The 20,916-nt window shown below is 44.5% G+C and overlaps 2 protein-coding genes across 2 annotated transcripts in view; both read left to right on the forward strand.

Annotated features, from left to right (window-relative positions):
* Positions 1-12,556, forward strand: part of LOC309528283 (uncharacterized protein) — a 27,761-nt gene extending 15,205 nt beyond the window's left edge. Inside the window, exons 4-5 of the mRNA XM_082215710.1 lie at positions 8,786-8,904; positions 12,490-12,556. Coding sequence (XP_082071836.1) covers positions 8,786-8,904; positions 12,490-12,524 — 154 coding nt within the window. The 3' untranslated portion in view covers positions 12,525-12,556. The remainder of the gene's footprint in view (positions 1-8,785; positions 8,905-12,489) is intronic.
* On the forward strand, positions 12,556-20,270 carry LOC309528246 (cytosolic 5'-nucleotidase 1B-like). Its single transcript, XM_082215645.1, has 6 exons — positions 12,556-13,087; positions 13,653-13,820; positions 15,613-15,742; positions 16,975-17,097; positions 17,768-17,952; positions 19,090-20,270. Exons 1-6 carry the CDS (start codon positions 12,938-12,940, stop codon positions 19,450-19,452), a joined length of 1,119 nt encoding a protein of 372 aa, XP_082071771.1. The 5' UTR covers positions 12,556-12,937; the 3' UTR covers positions 19,453-20,270.
* The last annotated feature ends 646 nt before the right edge of the window (positions 20,271-20,916 follow it).

Here is a 20,916-nt window from a genome sequence, read left to right on the forward strand (position 1 = left end):
TTAAAGTACTGCCCTTTTAGCTTCAAAAATACATTTTCCCCAGGCCGAGGAGTAATAGGCAACAAAGTAAATCCTCATAATGTTTAGAGAGTAGGGGGCCAAATAAAAAAGGAATGCTCTTCACTGATGTATGATTCTTAAGCTGTAATCCTATTGCACACTTATTTGAGAGTGATTCTCCTTGAACTTAGGGACACGGGTGGCGCTGTGGGTTAAACCACAGAGCCTAGGACTTGCCGATCAGAAGGTCGGCGGTTCAAATCCCCGCAACAGGGTGAGCTCCCGTTGCTCGGTCCCTGCTCCTGCCAACCTAGCAGTTCGAAAGCACGTCAAAGTGCAAGTAGATAAATAGGTACTGCTCTGGCGGGAAGGTAAACGGCATTTCCGTGTGCTGCTCTGGTTCACCAGAAGCAGCTCAGTCATGCTGGCCACACGACCTGGAAGCTGTACGCCGGCTCCCTCAGCCGATAAAGCGAGATGAGCGCCGCAACCCCAGAGTCGGCCACGACTGGACCTAATGGTCAGGGGTCCCTTTACCTTTACTCCTTGAACTCAGCTGGACAACCTTGATTCCATATGTCAGTGTTTCTCAACCTTATGTCTCCAGCTGTTGTGGTACTACAATTCCCTTCATCCCTGACTGCTGGTCCTGCTAGTTAGGGATGATGGGAATTGTGGTCCAACAACAGCTAGAGACCCACGGTTGAGGCACGCTGCCATATATGAATTTTAATGCCTTACACATACAAATGAGAGATTTGGGAGGCTCGCAGCCCATCCATGCAGTTCTTGCCTTATGGCCCTAATTGTGAGCGGGGTCTTTCCCTCCTCTTCAGCATTCTCTTCTCACAAAACCATACATATGTTTTTTTCGGCTCATATGATCTTTGCTTACTTGAAGCTGCTCTGCTATGAAAGGCCTAGACACACAACAGGCACAAAAATGTACCTCGGGATATTTACCGCTTCTGTATTCTCAGATACTGCAGCATTCTTTCTGCCTTCTCTCTCACTCCTCCTCCTTCAAGACAGATGTTGCACACCTGTGGCACAGTGGAACTCAGTGCAAGGCTTGTGTTCCCCTCTTTTTAAGACAGGCTAGTCGGTCTAAAACACTGAGCCCCTTGGGCTTGCCGATTGGAAGGTCGGCGGTTCGAATCCTCACGACGGGGTGAGCTCCCGTTGCTCGGTCCCTGCTCCTGCCAACCTAGCAGTTCAAAAGCAGGTCAAAGTGCAAGTAGATAAATAGGTACCGCTCTGGCAGGAAGGTAAATGGCATTTCCATGCGCTGCACTGGTTTCGCCAGATTCTTGAACCTGACTGTCAAAGAGTAAGCCAGCAGTAAATCACAGTGTTCAAAGTTAGCGTCAACTCTTTGTTAGCTGTGCCTGGTACATGACTAAAAGAACTACAGTGGTACCACGGGTTAAGTACTTAATTTGTTCCAGAGGTCCGTTCTTAACATGAAACTGTTCTTAACCTGAAGCACCACTTTAGCTAATGGGACTTCCTGCTGCCGCTGCGTCGCTGGAGCACGATTTCTGTTCTCATCCTGATGCAAAGTTCTTAACCCGAGGTACTATTTCTGGGTTAGCGGAGTCTGTAACCTGAAGCATATGTAACCTGAAGCATATGTAATCTGAGGTACTACTGTACAACTTGTAGAAACAAATGAACAAGAAGATATTATATTATTAATGATTGTAAACCACGTACCTACGGGACCTCCTCTCCTGGTATGCCCCGCGGATGAGTCTGTAACCTGAAGCATATGTAACCTGAAACATATGTAACCCGAGGTACCACTGTAAATGGACAAAAGGCCGCCATAGGGGTAGCAACGGAACTAACGATTCACTGTGCTAGAAAAGAAACTTAATTTCTTTTTTCTTCTCCCGTTAGATTCACAAAATGTTTAGGGGCATGCGTACCCCCAGAAAAAAGCACTGACTATAATAGTTGTATTTCACAATGCAAAGGATGAAAAAAGATGGCAGCCTTCTACACTGAGTTCCAAACTAGTATTCAACATGAGCAAAGGGCTCCATTGCTCCATTTCTATGACATACAGGTTTCTAACACCCCTGAGGCAAATAAGGACTGCAGGATAATAAATCTCACTGTGGCTTTCTTTAAAGTGACCTGAGGACTATTGGTGACTTGTCAAGGTTGAAAGAAGGCACATAGGTCATGTCCAGTATCAAAGAACAATAAGCATGCGGGGAAAAGTGGCATTTTACAGGAAAAAGAAAAATAACATTAATGAATAAGCAGGCATTCTGAGGCCTTTTTTTGTCCAGTGATATTTAACAGGCTGACCATGTCTTCTGCGTGATTAATTAGCTGGCTACACATGATGACCCTCATTATGTTTCTGACAAGTGAGATGATTAAATCCTATTTTCTTTTTTTGAGGGGTGTTAACAACTTTGTGCGTGCATGCACACACACACACAAAAAAAATCAAATTGCTGGTGTCAAATTATAAATGTATATTTTAGTTGGCTATTAACATATCTGGGGCCAGATCTCTGGGAAGAAATCAGGCAGGCGGTTGACTGAGCTTTTGCTGGTCTCACCTCCAGGCTGAACTTCTATTGAAAAGTTGCCACACACACACACACACACACATTGTGGATTTCTCTTCACATTTGTTTCAAGCCTTTGGCATGCATAAGTCGGTGGGAGCAAGGAAGGTTTCCTTGCATAGATGTTCCATTTCAAATCCTTCACATGATCATGGGGAAGTGGCAAAATCAGTTCTCAACCCGAGGTACTACTTCCGGGTTAGCGGAGTTTGTAACCCGAAGTGTTTGTAACCCAAAGTATTTGTAACCCGAAGCGTTTGTAACCCGAGGTACCACTGTATATATAAGTATATATATAAGTTAGGACAGTTGTTTTGAACAATTATGCGTGTTTTTCAGACTAGGCTGCAAGTTGCCTAGAGTCTGACCTGTGCCAGGCTAATAAATTCAACAAACAAACAAACAAGAAAAGCATTTCGGTATCTTTCTTCTCTGAGTGGCCAAGTTTAAGCTATCACCAAAGTAAGCAGTAGCAAGATGAATAGAACAAAGTTAGAATTCGTTTTAAAACAAATTCTCTCTTTTGCTCCACTCCTTCTGCAATTGCTTCCTCTGAGTGCTTTACACTCAGTTACCGAGAGAGGAAATTTTCTTGTAAAGTTCCAAAAAAGCTCCCCATTTTGTCTGTGTAAAGCACTTGATAATTTGCAATGCATTTAGCCATTAATCATTTTAAAGAGCTTTTAAATGAGCAGGGAGTCCTTTGAGCCCTTTTGCATGTACAGGCATTGGATCAGGGACCTTATTACAAATTGCTTTTGTCTGGCCTCATAATGCAAAATCAACTCGCGAATGGGAGAAATATATCACTGCTGAGTTTTATTACAAGGCAGAACTATTACAAACACATCATGGGAAATATTTTTGAGCCATTCTATTAATAACAGTGGGCCCTGATTTCTTGGTTTAAACTTACCCCCTTTTCACATTTTCTGTGATATTTTCCAGATATAAACTGTTATGATGAAGAGTCACTCAAAAGAGGGAGAAAGCTGCAATTATGCCCTTTTCCCCCACCCCAGAAGAAGGGAGAACAGAGAGATTGTTTTACATACATCAGTGAAGGACGTACTAATAAAGATTGGTCTGGAACATTTCTTTTTATGACGATTGACTTATCAGCAATAGCCATTGTAGCAAATCTGGAAATTACATAATTGCCAGAAACTGTAGATATTTTACTTGGCAAAGCCTCTAGGTGTCTCTGATTTATTATTGTAAGAATTTGGCTTTCCGGAGATGAAGACATGTTTAATGAAAGAACAGTAGAATGCACATGATAGAAGCAGAGAGTCCGGCTTTCAAAGGTGCTCTTCCAGGACACTGTCACTATCCTGATAATGCAAATAAACTAACATGAAGTTGTTCAAGATGGCAAAGTATGCAGGGCTCGCTTCCAAAGGAAAATAGTGACATCAACCACTGTCCTAGCACTAATCACTTTTTGATCATTGGAGAATCTGGCCAGGGGATATTTACTAAAGTATGTTGTGTACTAGTTTGGCACATTAAATTCCGTTTCCTGACATTTAAAACGGATTAAACCTCTTCCTTTTAACATTGCATACTAAAATGAATTTATAAATTGCCAAAACCTCAACATGGATGCCTTTTTGACATATTGAAATGGAGTTGGGTGATTTATGCTTTTCTAAACAAATACTAGCAGCCATTATTGGAAAGGAAAGTTGTTTTTAATATTTTCTTTTTCATCCCCTGCTACAGTAACACACCAGAAGCAAAGCATGCTTAAAGAAATAAACGTGCAACTATAAATTGCAGCCCCAGCAATTAAAAACTTGCATTCACAAATTAAAATGGCCTTCCTCCCATTAAACAATGAATTAATTTGTTAAACCCATTAGGGCTTTCTTGTCAGTAACTGTGCCACTCAGAAATAAGTCCCATTGTGTTGTGTGGGACTTACTTTCTGGTAGCGAGGGTTGGTGGGAAACTGCTTCAGCCCAAAGGTTGAATTTCTTCATGGACCATAGCCAAAAGTGGGTGTGGCCAAAGCCAATGGATGTGTCTCTCACCTTTCTAAAGTAGGATACATTCCAGTCGCACAAAAGCCAGTGGTTTAAAAAAACAAAATAAAACGGTTATTCAAAAGTTACAGTACAGCATTTTCAATTAATAGACCCCCTCCACAGACACCTCTGTGATGATGATGATGATGATGGCATTAAAATATCCTGTACTTCTTTAATAAAAGAGAAAAAGGGAGGCCAGATTGTATCAAGATGCCCTTGATAAGTTGGTGATGGTATGTGAGGCGTTCCGACCGAGCAATACTCCAGATGTTATTACCCCAAGTCTCTATTCATATATTAGAGGTTTGGTTCTATCGCTGGGCAATAACTAGTCTAGGTGCTGTGAAAAGGAAGGAAATTAATTCTTTAGATTTAAGGGTGGCGTTTACAGTCAAATCGGGACCCCCTTCCCTCTAGAGAAGCTCCTGCCCATTCTAGACTGGTCTACTCAGAGGAAGGTCCTATTGGTTGAGGTGATGCTTATTTTCCGATCAATAAGTTTAGGATTGCAACCTTAGCCCCATCAAACTCAGTGAGAATTTTCCTAAGTAAAAATGCATACCATTGGACTGTAACTCTTACAGTCCTAGGTAAAAGGACCCCTGACCATTAGGTCCAGTCGTGACCGACTCTGGAGTTGCGGCGCTCATCTCGCTTTATTGGCCAAGGGAGCCAGCGTACAGCTTCCGGGTCATGTGGCCAGCATGACTATGCCGCTTCTGGCAAACCAGAGCAGCGCACGGAAATGCCATTTACCTTCCCGCCGGAGCGGTACCTGTTTATCTACAGTGGTGCCTCGCAAGACGAAAAGAATCCGTTCTGTGATTCTCTTCGTCTAGCGTTTTTTTTGTCTTGCGAAGCAAGCCCATTGACGGATTAGCGGATTAGCGCTATTAGCGGCTTTTAGCGGCTTTTAGCGGCTTTTAGCAGCTTATCTGCTGTTCGGATCAGCTGATAAGCAGCTTAGCGGCTTATAAAAAGGGGGGGAAGGGGAAAAAACCAGCAGGAACTCGCAAGACATTGTCGTCTTGCGAAGCAAGCCCATAGGAAATTAGTTTTGCGAAGCACCTCCAAAACGGAAAACTCTTTCGTCTAGCGAGTTTTCCGTCTTGCGAGGCATTCGTCTTGCGGGGCACCACTGTACTTGCACTTTGACGTGCTTTCAAACTGCCAGGTTGGCAGGAGCAGGGACCGAGCAACAGGAGCTCACCCCGTCATGGGGATTCAAACCACCGACCTTCTGATCGGCAAGTCCTAGGCTCTGTGGTTTAACCCACAGCGCCACCCGGGTCCCTTCCTAGTTGCCATACATACTATAAAAATAATAAAAGGAGAGATCAGGATAGGATGTTATTAATGGCAGAGCAACTGGGACTAGAATTCCTTTCTTAGAAGACAAGGGATTTGCTGGTAGATTCCATGTGTCCCGTCTGAGGCAAACCATCCTTCTGAAAGCTTCAAAACGAAAGCAAAGGGTGTTAAAAGGTTAAAAATCAGAACTATTTACATGACTTAAAACGTGAGTGTGACAGCATCTGCAGACTGGGAATACTGTATAGACTCATGTTTGACATGGACCATATGAAACCCATGGAATCGAATATAGATGCCTGGAATACTACATGAGCTGAACTGTGGGCTTTGACATATTTGAAGTACCAGGTTGTCGAGGAATTAAATGGAAAGGAATGCATTTTGCAATTCGTTTTCATCAAAGGAGATTTGCTTTGGCAAATTGTTCACGAGAAGGTTCCCCTTTCTGATAAAGAGTTTTCCTCTTGGCTCAAGGCTGGAGAGAGTTTCCTGAAAATATAAGTACTATCTTCTCTTTAATACCTCCTTACATTTCCCATGCTTATCAGTTTCGAAGGTCAACTGAACTCAGCTGTTAGAATCCATGCAGCTGCTGCCTCCCACTTCAGCCGCCTTGGAGCAGTTAGAAAAGAAAGGAAGATATACACATTGGCCAACTAAGTGGGACCAGAGACTGGATATTTGTTGGCACACACCATCAGTATCAGGCCAAACACTGGCAGTTTGGCAGTTCTTGAACATCTTTACAGAGACATCATTATCCTGTTGGAACACACATACTACCAGATTAAAATGTGATGTAAGATGCAGTTTCCACAGTACAATAGGGTTTTCTCTCTAGTGAGTTCAAGATTGCAGTCTAACAGGGTTTCAATAAGTACCACAGTCGTGCATCCCCCCAGATGGTGGTGTTTTAAAGGCTGATTAGACAAATGAATGGAGGAAGATGGTTATTGTCATGGCTAACACCAGTTGCTAGACTCTCTTTGCTGCCAGGAATAGTGAGAGAGGGCTGTTGCCTTCAAGACTTGCTTGTGATCTTTCCACAGGCATCTTCTTGGCAATTGTAAAAAAAAAACAGGATGGTACCTAGATGAGGAATGGACCCTTCAGATGTTGTTGAGCTCCAGCTCTGATCAGCCCCCTGGCAGAATGGCCAGTGGTCAACGATGATGGGAGTTGTAGTCCAATACTATCTGGAGGACCGCAGATCCCTCATCCCTGATCTAGATGGATTGATTGATGGTTCCGTCCAGTAGGACCCAGCTTCTACTCTTGTAATTATGCAGGAGTAAATCCCAGGGAACGCAACAAGGCTTGCTTCCAAGTCACTATGCCTAGGGTTGTACTTGCACAGCAGCCTTTTGCAAATTAGGACTCAACATTTACCAGAGTGCTAGGCTACACACCTGCATAGACCTAAGAAATTTAAGTTGGAGAGAGAGACAGCGCTGCCAAACTCCACACTTGGAAGGAATTGTGTATTCCCAAAGAGAGTCGGCAAATGGTTATCTAAAAGACTTGTTCAAAGTGCGACATGAGGAAACTAATCTATATTAAGTGGTCTGTGAGTAGTAACTGACCTTCAGAATATTAATGTCCCACACATTAGGAAAGAATTTCAGCATGGATTAAATGCATTTAGAACTGTAATAAATTCACATTTTTTGTACAGAGCAAAAAGTGTCCCCTGGTTTTATACACTGTGTAAAGCACTGAAATATGCACACATGTTTTTATATTTATTAACATAACTTCCTCCCCCTCTATTTTATAAAGTGCAGATATAATCCTGGCCTCCTCCAGTAATGGTTTTATTCTGTCATCTATTTACTCTTCAAAACAAATAATCACCCGCACTCAATCATAGCCATTTTATTTGGCTGATGTCACTTACTTAAAATTATATATGTTTATGTTGGATAGTGAATGTCACATCTGTGTGTGCTAATTTCTTAAAGGATGTTTAGGTATGTGGATAATTCAGCGTCAATGAAAAGTTGGACCATGCAGTTCACACTGTAAGTGCTTGAAACCACTGAAGTGAGAGTTATTAAATGTTGAGAGGATATACTAGGAATAAAAACAGTAATGGTTAAACTAAAAGTGACAACTATCTATTTCTCTCTTCCTCGTCTCATCTGGCAGGAACAAAACTGGAAGCCTATATATATATATATTTGAAAGAGAGGAAGAACTCAAATGCCACCACAACCTACAGAATCTACCATGGAGTCATCATGGCAGCTACAGGCAAATGTGATAACAGAGGAATTGAGCTACCTGGCCACACCTCAGACTCAGCCGTATTGCTCAAATTGGAGAAAGGGTGACATAGCAGTAGTGAAGTTCAAGTTTCAAACCACTGGGCAAAGATAATTTGCAAGCACTCCTTCCCTGATCAGATGCTACTGTAAGTAGGGTTGTTACAGGACATGGGAGGCATTGTGGTCTAAACTACTGAGCCTCTTGGGCTTGCCGATCAGAAGGTCAATGGTTTGAATCCCCATGACGGAGTCAGCTTCCATTGCTCTGTCCCAGCTTCTGCCAATCTAGCAGTTTGAAAGCACGCCAGTGCAAGTAGATAAATAGGTATCGCTGTGGCAGGAAGGTAAACAGCGTTTCCGTGTGCTCTCATTTCCATCAGTGTTCCGTTGCACCAGAAGCGGTTTACTCATGCTGGCCACAGGACCCGGAAAGCTGTCTGTTGGCAAACGCCAGCTCCCTCAGCCTGAAGCGAGATGAGCGCCACAACCCCATAGTCAGCTTTGACTGGACTTAACCATCCAGGGGTCTTTACAGGGCAAAAGGGATAGTCAAATTCCATCTTTCCCTCCTTCCTTCCAATAGGATAATGTTGGCATCCAGCTCCGCTCCCCACTGGTCTCCCAGAACCAGAAGAGGTATGAAGAGGGTGGAACCAAACAGACGCTCTGCTGAAGTCTCAGATTGCTTGGGATGGACCCAGGGTAAGAGGCAGCTGAGGGAACTGCAAGAAGGCAGGGACCTTCAGTTCTCGCAGATGCCTCATTGGGGCAAGATCTACCAGGATGAGTTGTTGTGCTCACTAGTCCTCAGCTGTTTTGTTTCTTTGAATTGTAGGCTCCAGTGTGGGAATGTTCAGGGATGCAGGAGAGGATACAGTGGTACCTCGGGTTACATACGCTTCAGGTTACATACGCTTCAGGTTACAGACTCCGCTAACCCAGAAATAGTACCTAAGATCTTTGCTTCGTGATGAGAACAGAAATCATGCAGCGGCAGCACAGCAGGAGCAGGAGACCCCATTAGCTAAAGTGGTGCTTCAGGTTAAGAACAGTTTCAGGTTAAGAACAGACCTCCAGAACGAATTAAGTTCTTAACCCAAGGTACCACTGTATATTGTTTGATTATATCCTTTCCAACTTGTGTTAACGTGTTCTACAATTTAGCAGAGTAACATTCCCCTTTTTAAACTTGCACAGCGAATGTGTTTGCTCAGGCTTGCTAAAGCCTCTATAATAAGTTTCATTGATAATTTCCCCTTTAGTCCCTCATAAAAAGATAGACATGACACAGTCTTCTATAAAAGTATCAAAAGAGTTTACTCACTCACATTCTGTTCACAAATGGATCCCAGAAGGCAGACTTAAGTTAGAAAAGTAATATACCTGAAAACTATCCCATAAGGAGATAGTCCCTTTGTCCTCTCTTGGCTGGAAGCATCTTAGGCTAAGCAGATGTTGCTTCTTCAACAAATGTGGTCAGAGAGAGACGGCTGACCAGTCCTGCTCTATTGTTACCTGGGCAGGTGAGGTCACACCCACCTCTAGTCACATGCAGAGGAAGTCTGTCCCAGCCTATGAGAAACAGGAAGTTCCAACTGGCTGGTCCAGACATCCCCCCTTATATCCACTCTAGGGATGTTGTACTTGACTGTTCTTGTGTTTCACATCCCACATCCGGCTTCCGCCCAACTTTGGGGGGACCCATTGCACATGTGACAACATGCACACGGCACACATGTGTGACATCACAAGCTGGGAGGAGGCCGTGAGGCCCATTACAGCCACAGAGACGCCCGATGAGGCCCACCACAGCCATGGGGGTGCCACGTCACACCTACATGGATACTAAAGTTTGCAAGTGACAAAACACCGTGGTTTAAATGTTCAGGAACATTATATCCCTGCAACAAATATGTAGGGAGGACGTGTAGACTGCAATAAATCAACAGCAACTGTGGCCTCATTGCACTAATTATCTGGAAAGGCCTGTGCAGTGAATAAAAGGTTGCATACAACTAAAACAGTGGGTTGATTTATCAAATCAGTTATTGTGGCCAGCCTGAAATCACTAACTGCATTAAGACTGAGAATAATGAGGGGAAATGAACCACTCTTGTAATCAGAGAAGGTAGCTGGATTGGAGAGAATACATCACGTTAAAAACACTCAGGAAATGCCCATCTCCTGCTCATGAATTAGTCTGAAAAGGTTTGAAAGGCCAACATAAAAAATAAATCTTAATTTTCCACCACAGATGGTGGTACTAATCTTGCAGAAATCCTGCCCCAGTTTGAAAATGACTGTGTGCTAAGACTATCAACAGAGAATAAAATGAATAGAAAGTATAAAAGCATTAAAGTGAGTGCAGCACACTTTTCAAAAACCTACAGCACAATCCCTAAGCACATTTGCTTGGAAGTAAGTCCCACTGAATTCAATGGGACCTACCATATAGTAAGTCTGCACACGATTACAGCATATATCATGACATTTCTCTGGCTATGCTCAGAATGGATGTGTCAGCATTGAAACTAAAACATGGGTATGATTTTTTGGAAGCTCAAAATGCAAATTCATAATTTACGAGGGAAGAGATTTTGCCACTTACACACTGGTGCGCACCAGAGTTAATTTCTTAGAAGTGTAGGGAGTCTCCACTTCCATCGTCCAGCTTGGACACTGAGGTCCAGCTCCGAGGGCCTTCTGGCGGTTCTCTCGCTGTGAGAAGCCAAGTTACAGGGAACCAGGCAGAGGGCCTTCTTGGTAGTGGCGCCATCCGCGTGGAACGCCCTCTCATCAGATGTCAAACAGATAAACAACTATTTGACTTTTAGAAGACCTCTGGAGGCAGCCCTGTTCAGGAAAGTTTTTAATGGCAGCATATAAATAACAAAACGATGGTGACATACCGTTGTAAACATACTGTAGGCTTGTGCAAAGGAGCTGCAGCCATTCGGGGCTTACTGACAAATGCAGTTTCTACAAAGATTTGTCACGACTTCACATTTCATGACGTGTGCACAGCATACATGTAAAAGTATGGATCAATTCTTAGGTCCAGTCAAAGGTTTCTTCTTTGAGTAAAGGTAAAGGGACCCCTGACCATTAGGTCCAGTCACGGACGACTCTGGGGATGCGACACTCATCTCACTTTACTGGCCGAGGGAGCCTGCCAGGTCATGTGGCCAGCATGACTTAGCCGCTTCTGGAGAACCAGAGCAGCGCATGGAAACACCGTGTCCCTCTTCTTCTTTGAGTACTAACAGTCAAATTCACGACTCAAAGCCAAACGCTTTATTGATCATTAGCAAAAATCCCATAATTATGCATGGCAGGAGGACTTGCATTCTGCAAGGTTTTGCTGTGGGGATGGTTAGTATGGAATGTGGATGGGTGTAGGCAGGTGATGAATGAATGAAAGGATGAATATGAGTATTAATGGACTATGCAGAATTGGACAAAATGACAGGAAGGATTCGAAACCTGCGGGACCAGAGATTTACGGAAGTTTGGAAGAAGTATATGAATTATTTGAAGAGCAACTGTAATCAACAAATTACGGACTACAAGAAGTTTTGTAAGGAGAAATATATGAAGTGTTACAAAGTAGAAAAAGATAGAGATATTGGTTATGAGTTTGAAATGTAATAGGGAAGATAAGAAATGCATACTGAGAGATTAGACTGGAAAATTTTCAGACAGGATTGATGGAAGTCAAAAATTTGAATAAGATGTAAAAGTATGTTTAATTACTGCTGAAAATTATATGTTTTTAAAAAACTAATAAAAATATATTAAAAAAGAATGAATATGAGTGACAAGAGATTCCAATGAAAAGTCAGGAAGAACTTTCTGACAGTAAGAGCTGTTCGGCAGTGGAACGGTCTCCCTCGGAAAGTGGTGGGGTCTCCTTCCTTGGAGGTTTTTAAGCAGAGGTTGGATGACCATCTGTCATGGATGCTTTGGATGCGTTTTTTTGCACTTCATGGGGTTGGACTAGATGGCCCTTGGGGAACCCCTTCCAACCCAACAATTCTACAATTCTAATATTGTCCCTCCCTTCCAGCAGATGTCACTTTGTCATTTTTAAAAGACACCCAAAGGCAGCCCTGTGTACAGGGAAGTTTTTAGTAGTGTGATGTTGCATTGTGTTTTTACTATTTATTTATTTATTTATTTATTTTTGTTGGGAGAAGCCCAGAGTGGCTGGGGCAAGCCGGTCAGATGGGTGGCATATAAGCAATAAATTATTATTATATCATTATTGTTACTGTGCGTGATCTCCAGCCGGATCCTATTCGTGGGATGCGAGTCCCCCTTAACACAACCCTGCGGAGTTAAGCGCGCCTAAACGTCCACTGCAACCCAGGAAAGGCGCGCGTGTTTGCGCGCACGATCGCCGCCCGACCGGTTCGACGGCGCTTCCTCCTCTCGCCTGAGCGAAAAGGCACCGGCGCTCCGAGGCGCAGCCGGGCTTCCTCCTCCCGTCTTCCCCGCCCTGTGCCTGGGGGCAAAGGGTGTGGCGGAGAGAGGCGCGGACGGGCGTGCCGAGAAGACGGGAAACGACGGGGCCCGAGGCAGGGCTGGGCATGCCCTTTCTTCCCCCCTCGAGCCGGAGCAGTTGCCGGCGCGTCCGAGGGGTGCCTGGCGCTCTGCGAAGCTTCCCTCCCCTTGCGGGTGCCCTTTCGGCCGGCTGCGCGCCGTCGAGCCCCAGCCGGCGACTCCAGGCCGGAGGATGAGCGGCTGCAACCCGGACAAAGAGGAAGAGCAGCGCGGCTGCAAAATGGAGCTGCTCTCCGAGGAGGAAGTGGCCGTCGCCGAGCAAGACTGGGAAGCGGCCAAGGCTGCCTACGAAAGCCTCGCCTCCACTAAAAGACCCCGGCCCGTGAGTTGAAAAAAAAAAGTGCAGTGCAAGGCCACGGGGTTTGCTGTTGGTTTTTTTACTCGGGAGTAAGAGATCCCGCCCTCTGGGGTCCAAGGAAGCGCGCAAAGGGCAACAGCAGCTGCAATTTGCTTCCTAGGAGAGGCTGCGCAATGGCGCAAGCGAGTCCTTCCTTCCCTTAAGCCCTGAATTCCTGTCCCTTTCTTCATTGTACCGCGGCTCCTCGCCCCAAGTGGTTACACGCCCCTTGCTGGTTTTCAGACTGGCCTCCATCTCTCTTTCTCATGCGCCCCCCCCTCCCTGCGCACTCGTACCCTTCCTGATCTCCCCATCTCTTTCATACACACACTCACCATGGGCGTAGCCGGGGGCGGGCAGGGAACAGCTGCCCCCCTAAATCAAGTAAATATATAAAAATAACTAACGGAGGTTCTGCCTCCCCACTTAAAGCCTGCCCCCCTCCTAACATAAATCCTAGCTGCATCCATGGCACACACACTGTCTTCCCCCATAAGGCTGTCTCCTCAATAATGTTATCATAATTCTTTCCCCTCCCGCACCCCTGCAGCCCAAACCCCAAAACGCCATCACCATCGCTGTTTCCTCAAGGGCTCTCTTTGATATGGTGGAAGAGAGGAAAATCTACGAAGAGCAAGGCGTGGAAAAATATGTGGAGTACCAGCAGGCGAACGAGAACGTCACCCTGAAGCCCGGCCCAGCTTTTGCCTTGGTGAAGGTAAACCAGATTCCTCCCAAGCAGTCCAGTTCCGTAGGAGCTATATATATATACACACATTATCATTCTCTGCATCCCAGAGCTGCAATTCTCCCTCCCCGCCACCTGGTTTTCCTCTCCTTTCCCTGCCTCTGCCCAAAAGCAATAATCTGGCTGCATGTTACATAATCCTGCTGCCAGATAAACACACAGACTTTCAGAGTTAGAGGAAATATTAAAGATGGCCTCCTGCTTTCTCTGGTGGTGGTTCCTTGAAAGCACACACACAAAAATGATGCTTGGGGGTTCCAGGCCACTTTTTACTGAGGGGCTGGGAGTGCTAAATGAGCGCACCAAAAACCAAGAGTGAAACTTGAGGGAGACAATTGATTCCCATTGTGCCTCGTAATCCTAAGAGAGACCAAGTGAAAAGTAGAGACAATCCAGTTTACATTAGTTCATTCTGTTGAGACTGGAATAAAGATCTGTGATTTAGAAGTAGCTTAGCGCACAATGGGCAAAAGCAACATGGAAGATTTTGAGCTCTGCTAGAGCATCGGCTCTGCATGTATCCAACGTCTGTCTCCAGCCTCTCAGCAGAGCTGGAAATGTCTCCCATCTGAAACACCTAAGAGCTGCTGCATGGCCCGTGTAGACACTATGCAGCTAGAGGGATAGATGGTATCACACCATTATCAGGCAACTTCCTATATTCTGAGACCCTACCTGCTCACAGACTGTCCTGCCAGAGTGGTGCATGCTCTGGTTATCTTCCACTTGGTCTACTGCAATGCGCTCTATGTGGGGCTACCTTTGAAGGTGACCCGGAAACTACAACTAATCCAGAATGCGGCAGATAGACTGGTGACTGGGAGCGGCCGTTAAGACCATATAACACCGGTCCTGAAAGACCTACATTGACTCCCAGTACGTTTCCAAGCACCATTCAAAGTGTTGGTGCTGACCTTGAAAGCCCTAAACGACCTTGGCCCAGTATACCTGAAGGAGCATCTCCACCCCCATTGTTCAGTCCGGACACTGAGGTCCAACTCCAAGGGCCTTCTGGTGGTTCCCTCACTGAAAGGAGTGAGGTTACAGGGAACCTTCTTGGTAGTGGCGCCCACCCTGTGGAATGCCCTCCCAGCAGATGTCAAGGAGATGGGTAACTATGTAACCTTTAGAAGACATCTGAAGGCAGCCCTGTATAGGGAAGCTTTTTAAGATTTAATGTTTTATCGCTTTATTGTTATTATTCTATTGGAAGCCACCCAGAATGGCTGGAAAAACCCAGCCAGATGCCTGGGGGTATAAGTAATAAATTATCATCATCATCATTATCATTCCTAACTCTTTTGAAAGCAAGACTGGCAGCATTTTCTGCAGTGTGTAAACACTTCCATTTTCTTTGCTTTCATTTTCATATGCAGTGGTGTCTACTACATTCTGCTCAGTAATTGGAAAGGATTTCCTTTCTCTTCCCCCCACCCACCCCTGAAAAAATGGGTGCCAAGCTGAACAGCCTTGGGTAACCTTACAATACAGCTAACCTTACAATCAATCGATAATTGTAGGTGCCCAAATTGAAAACTGTAAAACGCACTTTCTCCATAACTGTTAGAAGGTGGGGTTTGGGTTTGTTCCTTTTGCACCAAAATTCAGCAGGCCTGCTTATTAATAGAGCACATTATGGAAGTTCAGCTGGCAAGTGCATTCGTTTTCTAGATGGCTTTCCACATGTCCTGGTCAGAAGATCTGATGAAAACAGCTAAAATTGAGCTAACGCATGAACTCCTCTATGTTTGCCCATTCACAGGCAGTTGAGCTGGTGAACGCCCGACTCCGTGAGCTGTATCCAGACGATGAAGAGCTGTTTGATATTGTGCTTATGACTAATAACCATGCTCAAGTTGGGGTGAGACTTATCAACAGCATTAACCATTACGGTGAGTCTGGAGGTCTGAGTTCCTGCCCATCTGGCTGTGCTGCTACTCTTGTCATGTGTCTCACTGTTGTGGCTCCTCAGCACAACTCAAGAGAAGGCTGGGTTTCCTCCTGCACCTCTGTGCAGAATCCTGTGGGATTTCTGGAACCCAACAGAGGCTAGGGTAGCCCTAGATTCAAGATATATTTGAAAGAATTACTTGAGTTATGCCTGGCAAGATTTACTTGCCAGATATAAGAAGCTGTCATAAGTGGCTCCAAATGTCCCACAGATTAATGTTGTTGGACATCTGGCAACCTGGCTGAAAAGCAACATGGTTTCCACATCTTCTCCCTCCTCTCCAAGATGATTTGGTCCTTTCCCATCTTGTCGCATCTGCTGTGTCCCTACCCCTGGCCTTGAAAAATGGGCTGGATTTGGGGAGCGATGCAACTGAAAGCTGCAAAGGAAGGACTGTGGAGCTAGGGGAGGAGCACAGAGGCCATGGATGGAATTGAAAATGGCAAGGAGGAATTGAGCGACATAAAAATCACAATGGTGGGGCTGCAGAGTTGGGACGAACTAGCTAGGGCTGGGTTGGGGGACCTGTGGCCCTTCCAGATGTTGGTGGAATACAAGTCCCACCAATCCTGGCTATGATTGCTGGGGCCAGTCCCTGCACTGGGGTGACTGGGTAATTGGATTTTGACTGGCCTTTCTGAGGGTTTTGTGTGCAACATCTGATTTTCACTTACATGTGACATTCACTAATCCAAAGTTTAGGGGATGGTGGAATAGATCAGGCTAAGGAACATGGTAGGGTACCACAATCCCTGCCTGACCACCATAACGATGTAGCCGTCTGTTCCCAAATTTATTGTTTGGGGTAGAAGCTAAATGTATTCAAATGTCCTCCGTGGCCGAGACCAAATCAAATACTTGTCCCGTGTAATTATTAAATTGTAAATAACTGTATGTAGCAGGTTGCAACCAAATTCCAGGAGGCCAAGTCCATAACTGTGATGCTGCTCTCCTGTATGATGATGTGACAGATCTCTTTCAGATTCTCATCTAGAGACCATGAGAAATTAACATCGGATTGGAAGCATCTCTCACCTCTCCCATTTAAACCAGCTCCCTACATGCCTCCCAAAGGAGAACACAGCTGCCCACGTGATCGCATTGCAAGAAAACCTGTGTGTCTTGTGCATCAAATGATTCTTAAAAATAAAATAAAATTCTTATCCATTCCAGGCCTGCTAATTGAAAGGTTCTGCATGACTGGAGGGAAGTCTCCCATCGGGTACCTAAAAGCGTACCTTACAAATCTGTACCTTTCTGCTGACTCTGAAAAAGTTCAAGAAGCCATAGAAGAAGGTGTGGACAAGTTCTTTGCTTGCTTCAATCATACACTAGCCCAAGGGTCACCAGCCTTTTTGGACCAGCGGGAACATCCTGAATTTTGAGCCCCAGGACATGCAGCGTGGTAGAACCCAGTTGCCTTACACTTAGTACAGATTTCAAGTATATCAGTACAAGAATGTGCTTCTGGGCTGTCATCCAAAGTATTCTACAGACGTCTGTAGAAATGAAGAAATATAATAGTAAGATGGTCCTTTTATTGAGCCAATGCCATTGGGTTTAAGAAAATGGAGGTTTTTCAGTTACATATGAGTCGTAATTATAAATGATGAAAGTATGGCCTCCTAGTGAGCAAACTCAGTTGACATAAAAATGAATGCAGTCTGAATTTGTGTCCAGCCTGGGACTTGCTCCTAAGCAATTGTGCAAACGGTGATTGCAGCCTTGCAGCACAATTGGATGCATTTTTGCATTCAGTGGGGGTGATTTCCTGGTGTGTTTAGGACTGCAGCCTTAGTTACTCTAGAAAGTCAGCGGTTTAGCCAGAAAATGTTTACTGCATCAAGCACACAAACCCCTATGCTTACCACCAAGGTGTGATCCTTTATTATGCTCTTATAACAATGGCCTTTAACTTACACGAGATACAGATACAGACCTAACGACTTCTGAAATATTTCCGCAGGAATTGCTGCAGCCACATTGTTCACTGGGAATAAAAACGTCCCTTACGATGACAAGCAACTCCGAGTAGCCTTTGATGGAGACGCCGTTCTGTTTTCTGACGAGTCTGAAATAATTGTGAAAGAACATGGCCTGGATAGGTTTTTTGAGCATGAGCAACTAAATGAGAACAAGCCTCTGGCACAGGTATGGTGGTCAACGTTTGCTGTAATTTTACCCCTTAAGTTATTGGAAGCCTTAACAAGTGTTGGAAAGATCTGTGGAAGAATCTTAGATCAGAAACAGATTCTGTTTTAAAAGAATAACAATAAATCTTTAAAGCCCTGTCCTGATAAGTTTGGTTACCCTGGTAAGGTAAAGGTAAAGGGACCCCTGACTATTAGGTCCAGTTGTGGCGGACTCTGGGGTTGCAGCGCTCATCTCACTTTATTGGCTGAGGGAGCCGGCATTCAGCTTCCGGGTCATGTGGCCAGCACGACTAAGCCACTTCTGGCAAACCAGAGCAGCGCACAGAAACACTGTTTACCTTCCCGCCGGAGCGGTACCTATTTATCTACCTGCACTTTGACATGCTTTCAGACTGCTAGGTTGGCAGGAGCAGGGACCGAGCAACGGGAGCTCACCCCGTCGCGGGGATTCGAACCGCCGACCTTCTGATCGGCAAGTCCTAGGCTCTGTGGTTTAACCCACAGCGCCATCTGCATCCCGGGTACCCTGGTAGAACCATCCAAATGTTTAGTCTCCAAAAGAAAGACAAGGATGGAAGCCAACATTCTCTTATGTTTAATGGAAACTGCAGCTGGTAGTTTAAACCTACTGTTTCTTGCCCCCAGGTCCAGGGTTTCCCAAACTTCAGTCTCCAGCTGTTTTTGGACTACAGTTTCCATCATCCCTCACCAGTGGTCCTGCTAGCTAGGGATGGTGCGAGTTTTAGTCCACAAACAGCAGGAGACCCAAGTTTGGGAAATCTTGGTTTAGTCAATGCTGACATTGAGTGCCCTTTTAAAAAGTTGCAGGGGGGTATTGGTTTGTTTTTGTTTTCATTTTGATTATGTATTTTGTGTTTTATATTGCGATTTTATGTTGTACGCCTGGAGACCTGCGGGTATAGGGCGGTATACAAATACTACTACTACTAATAATAATAATAATAATAATAATATATGGTACAGTGATCAAACTTAGCCTAAAGCAATGTCCTGCGCACCTTTTCTCTAGCTAAAACTTTTATTTGTCCTTTACACTTTTTACAACCCTCATAGTTCTCTTCTGAATCACCGGCCTCCATATGGTAAATGTGTTTCTGATATTTTGTGCCTTTAGGGTCCTTTGAAAGGTTTCCTGGAAGACCTTGGACGACTCCAGAAGAAGTTCTACGCGAAGAACGAACGACTAGATTCGCCAATCAGAACGTATCTGGTGACTGCCAGAAGCGCCGCCAGTTCTGGGGCCCGAGTGCTGAAGACTCTCCGCAGCTGGGGAGTGCAGATTGATGAAGCCCTCTTCCTCGCAGGGGCACCTAAGGGACCAGTCCTGGCAAAAATCAGACCTCATATTTTCTTTGATGATCAGATGTTTCACATAGAGGGAGCACGGCAGCTGGGTACGATTGCTGCGCACGTGCCATATGGCATTGGGCAGAAGTACCACAAGTCCAAGCTGAAAGACAGCCCTGCCAAAAATTAAGTTGCTTTTTCAGCCTAGCCTTGAATGTGCTGTTGAGTCTGAAATTTCCATTCTTGGACTTTTATCAAGGTTTATATTTAAGTGTGACCTCCAGTTTCCTGATCTATTTTTAGAGGAGATATATATTTTTACTATAAATATATATTTTGGGAGAAGTTGAAATACTTGCATATACACTCCTAAACAGATTGGGTTTTAGTCGACCTTTCTAATTTGGGCTCTTTGGCTATTGGGAAATATTAGCACTGTAATACTTAAATCGTTCCCTCTGCTGTACAGAACCATGAATGTAGCAGAAGACCATGCGTTCGTTGCTGTGTCTTGACGAATAACCAGTGCCTAGTGCACACTTTGCACACAAGCTATGGAAATACGGGATTTTGTATGTGTTACTGCTTTATTAGACAGTCTGTTGCCCTGTGTGCACACCAGCTAGACTGCAGGATCCAAGTCAGTGGAATGCAATCAAAATGCAATCAATAGTTTCCATTGATTGGAATGTGATGCAAATAGCACTCCTTTCATTTAGTGATTCTGAATACAGGCCCAGTGCATTATCTAGAACTTGAGCTGTGCTGCATTATTATGCACACAGACACCTGCTACCACAAACACCAAAGTGGCAGTATATGTAACTGTTAATGGCAGTCAGTAGACTGGACCCTGCCGTCTATCTAGTGCGCCCCATGGTTTATGCTGTGTGAAAGTGGTATAAACCAATTAGTAAATGTCTTGTGATTTATAGGGATACACATGTACCCTCTTCTTTTTTTAAAGCTACTTGTCTGGTTTAATAAAAGCGGCTTTTAGAGACTTAATCAGCATTTTTCTATTTATTCAAGAGTCTTTTAAAGGCATATTCATGAACAGTTGTCCCACAGAAGTAAACTATATATTCTTGCTTTAAGTTGCACTATTGAAATGAATGCAGCAATCATTCCATCCCTGCATAGATACGGTATTAATAGGCTAATATTTCTAACCACTTTTAAATGTATCTTGCATAACCACTGCAATTAGATTGCCATGTTTCATTTCATTCAACTGGGACTGTATGGCAAAATAATTCTTCAGATTGCTCCATGGAATGAGAATAACCATTACTTTTGCCCTTGGTTTAATCATTTCCCTATCTGTGCCCTCTTTTAAGGACATAAGGCAGACGTCTGTGCTCAAAGTGTATTCAGGCATTTGTATTAAGGGCCCAGTGCACCTTCCAGCTCCCAAAACAGAAAGCACTACAATTTTATTCTCTGATATCATCCAGCTTGGTCAGAAACAAAGTTCTATGGGACTCAATTCCAAGTACAGAGTATGACAGTGATAGAAGCCTATGAAACATGATACTGATACACAAGGAAGAGGAGTGCACCTTTCAACATTATGTACCTATTTTCCCATTATGCGTCTACCCATGGATGTACTGAATCATTATTTAACACTAGTGGAGTTAGACCTGTTTGA

Source organism: Podarcis vaucheri, assembly GCF_965113315.1.
Source record: "Podarcis vaucheri genome assembly, chromosome: 3".
NCBI classification, from domain to species: domain Eukaryota; kingdom Metazoa; phylum Chordata; class Lepidosauria; order Squamata; family Lacertidae; genus Podarcis; species Podarcis vaucheri.

Coding starts and splice junctions, on each gene's coding strand:
- LOC309528246 (XM_082215645.1), top strand. CDS start 12,938: ATGAGCGGCTGCAACCCGGACAAAGAGGAAGAGCAGCGCGGCTGCAAA. Junction 13,088..13,652: donor CCACTAAAAGACCCCGGCCC/GTGAGTTGAAAA, acceptor GCACCCCTGCAG/CCCAAACCCCAAAACGCCAT. Junction 17,098..17,767: donor TCAAGAAGCCATAGAAGAAG/GTGTGGACAAGT, acceptor ATATTTCCGCAG/GAATTGCTGCAGCCACATTG.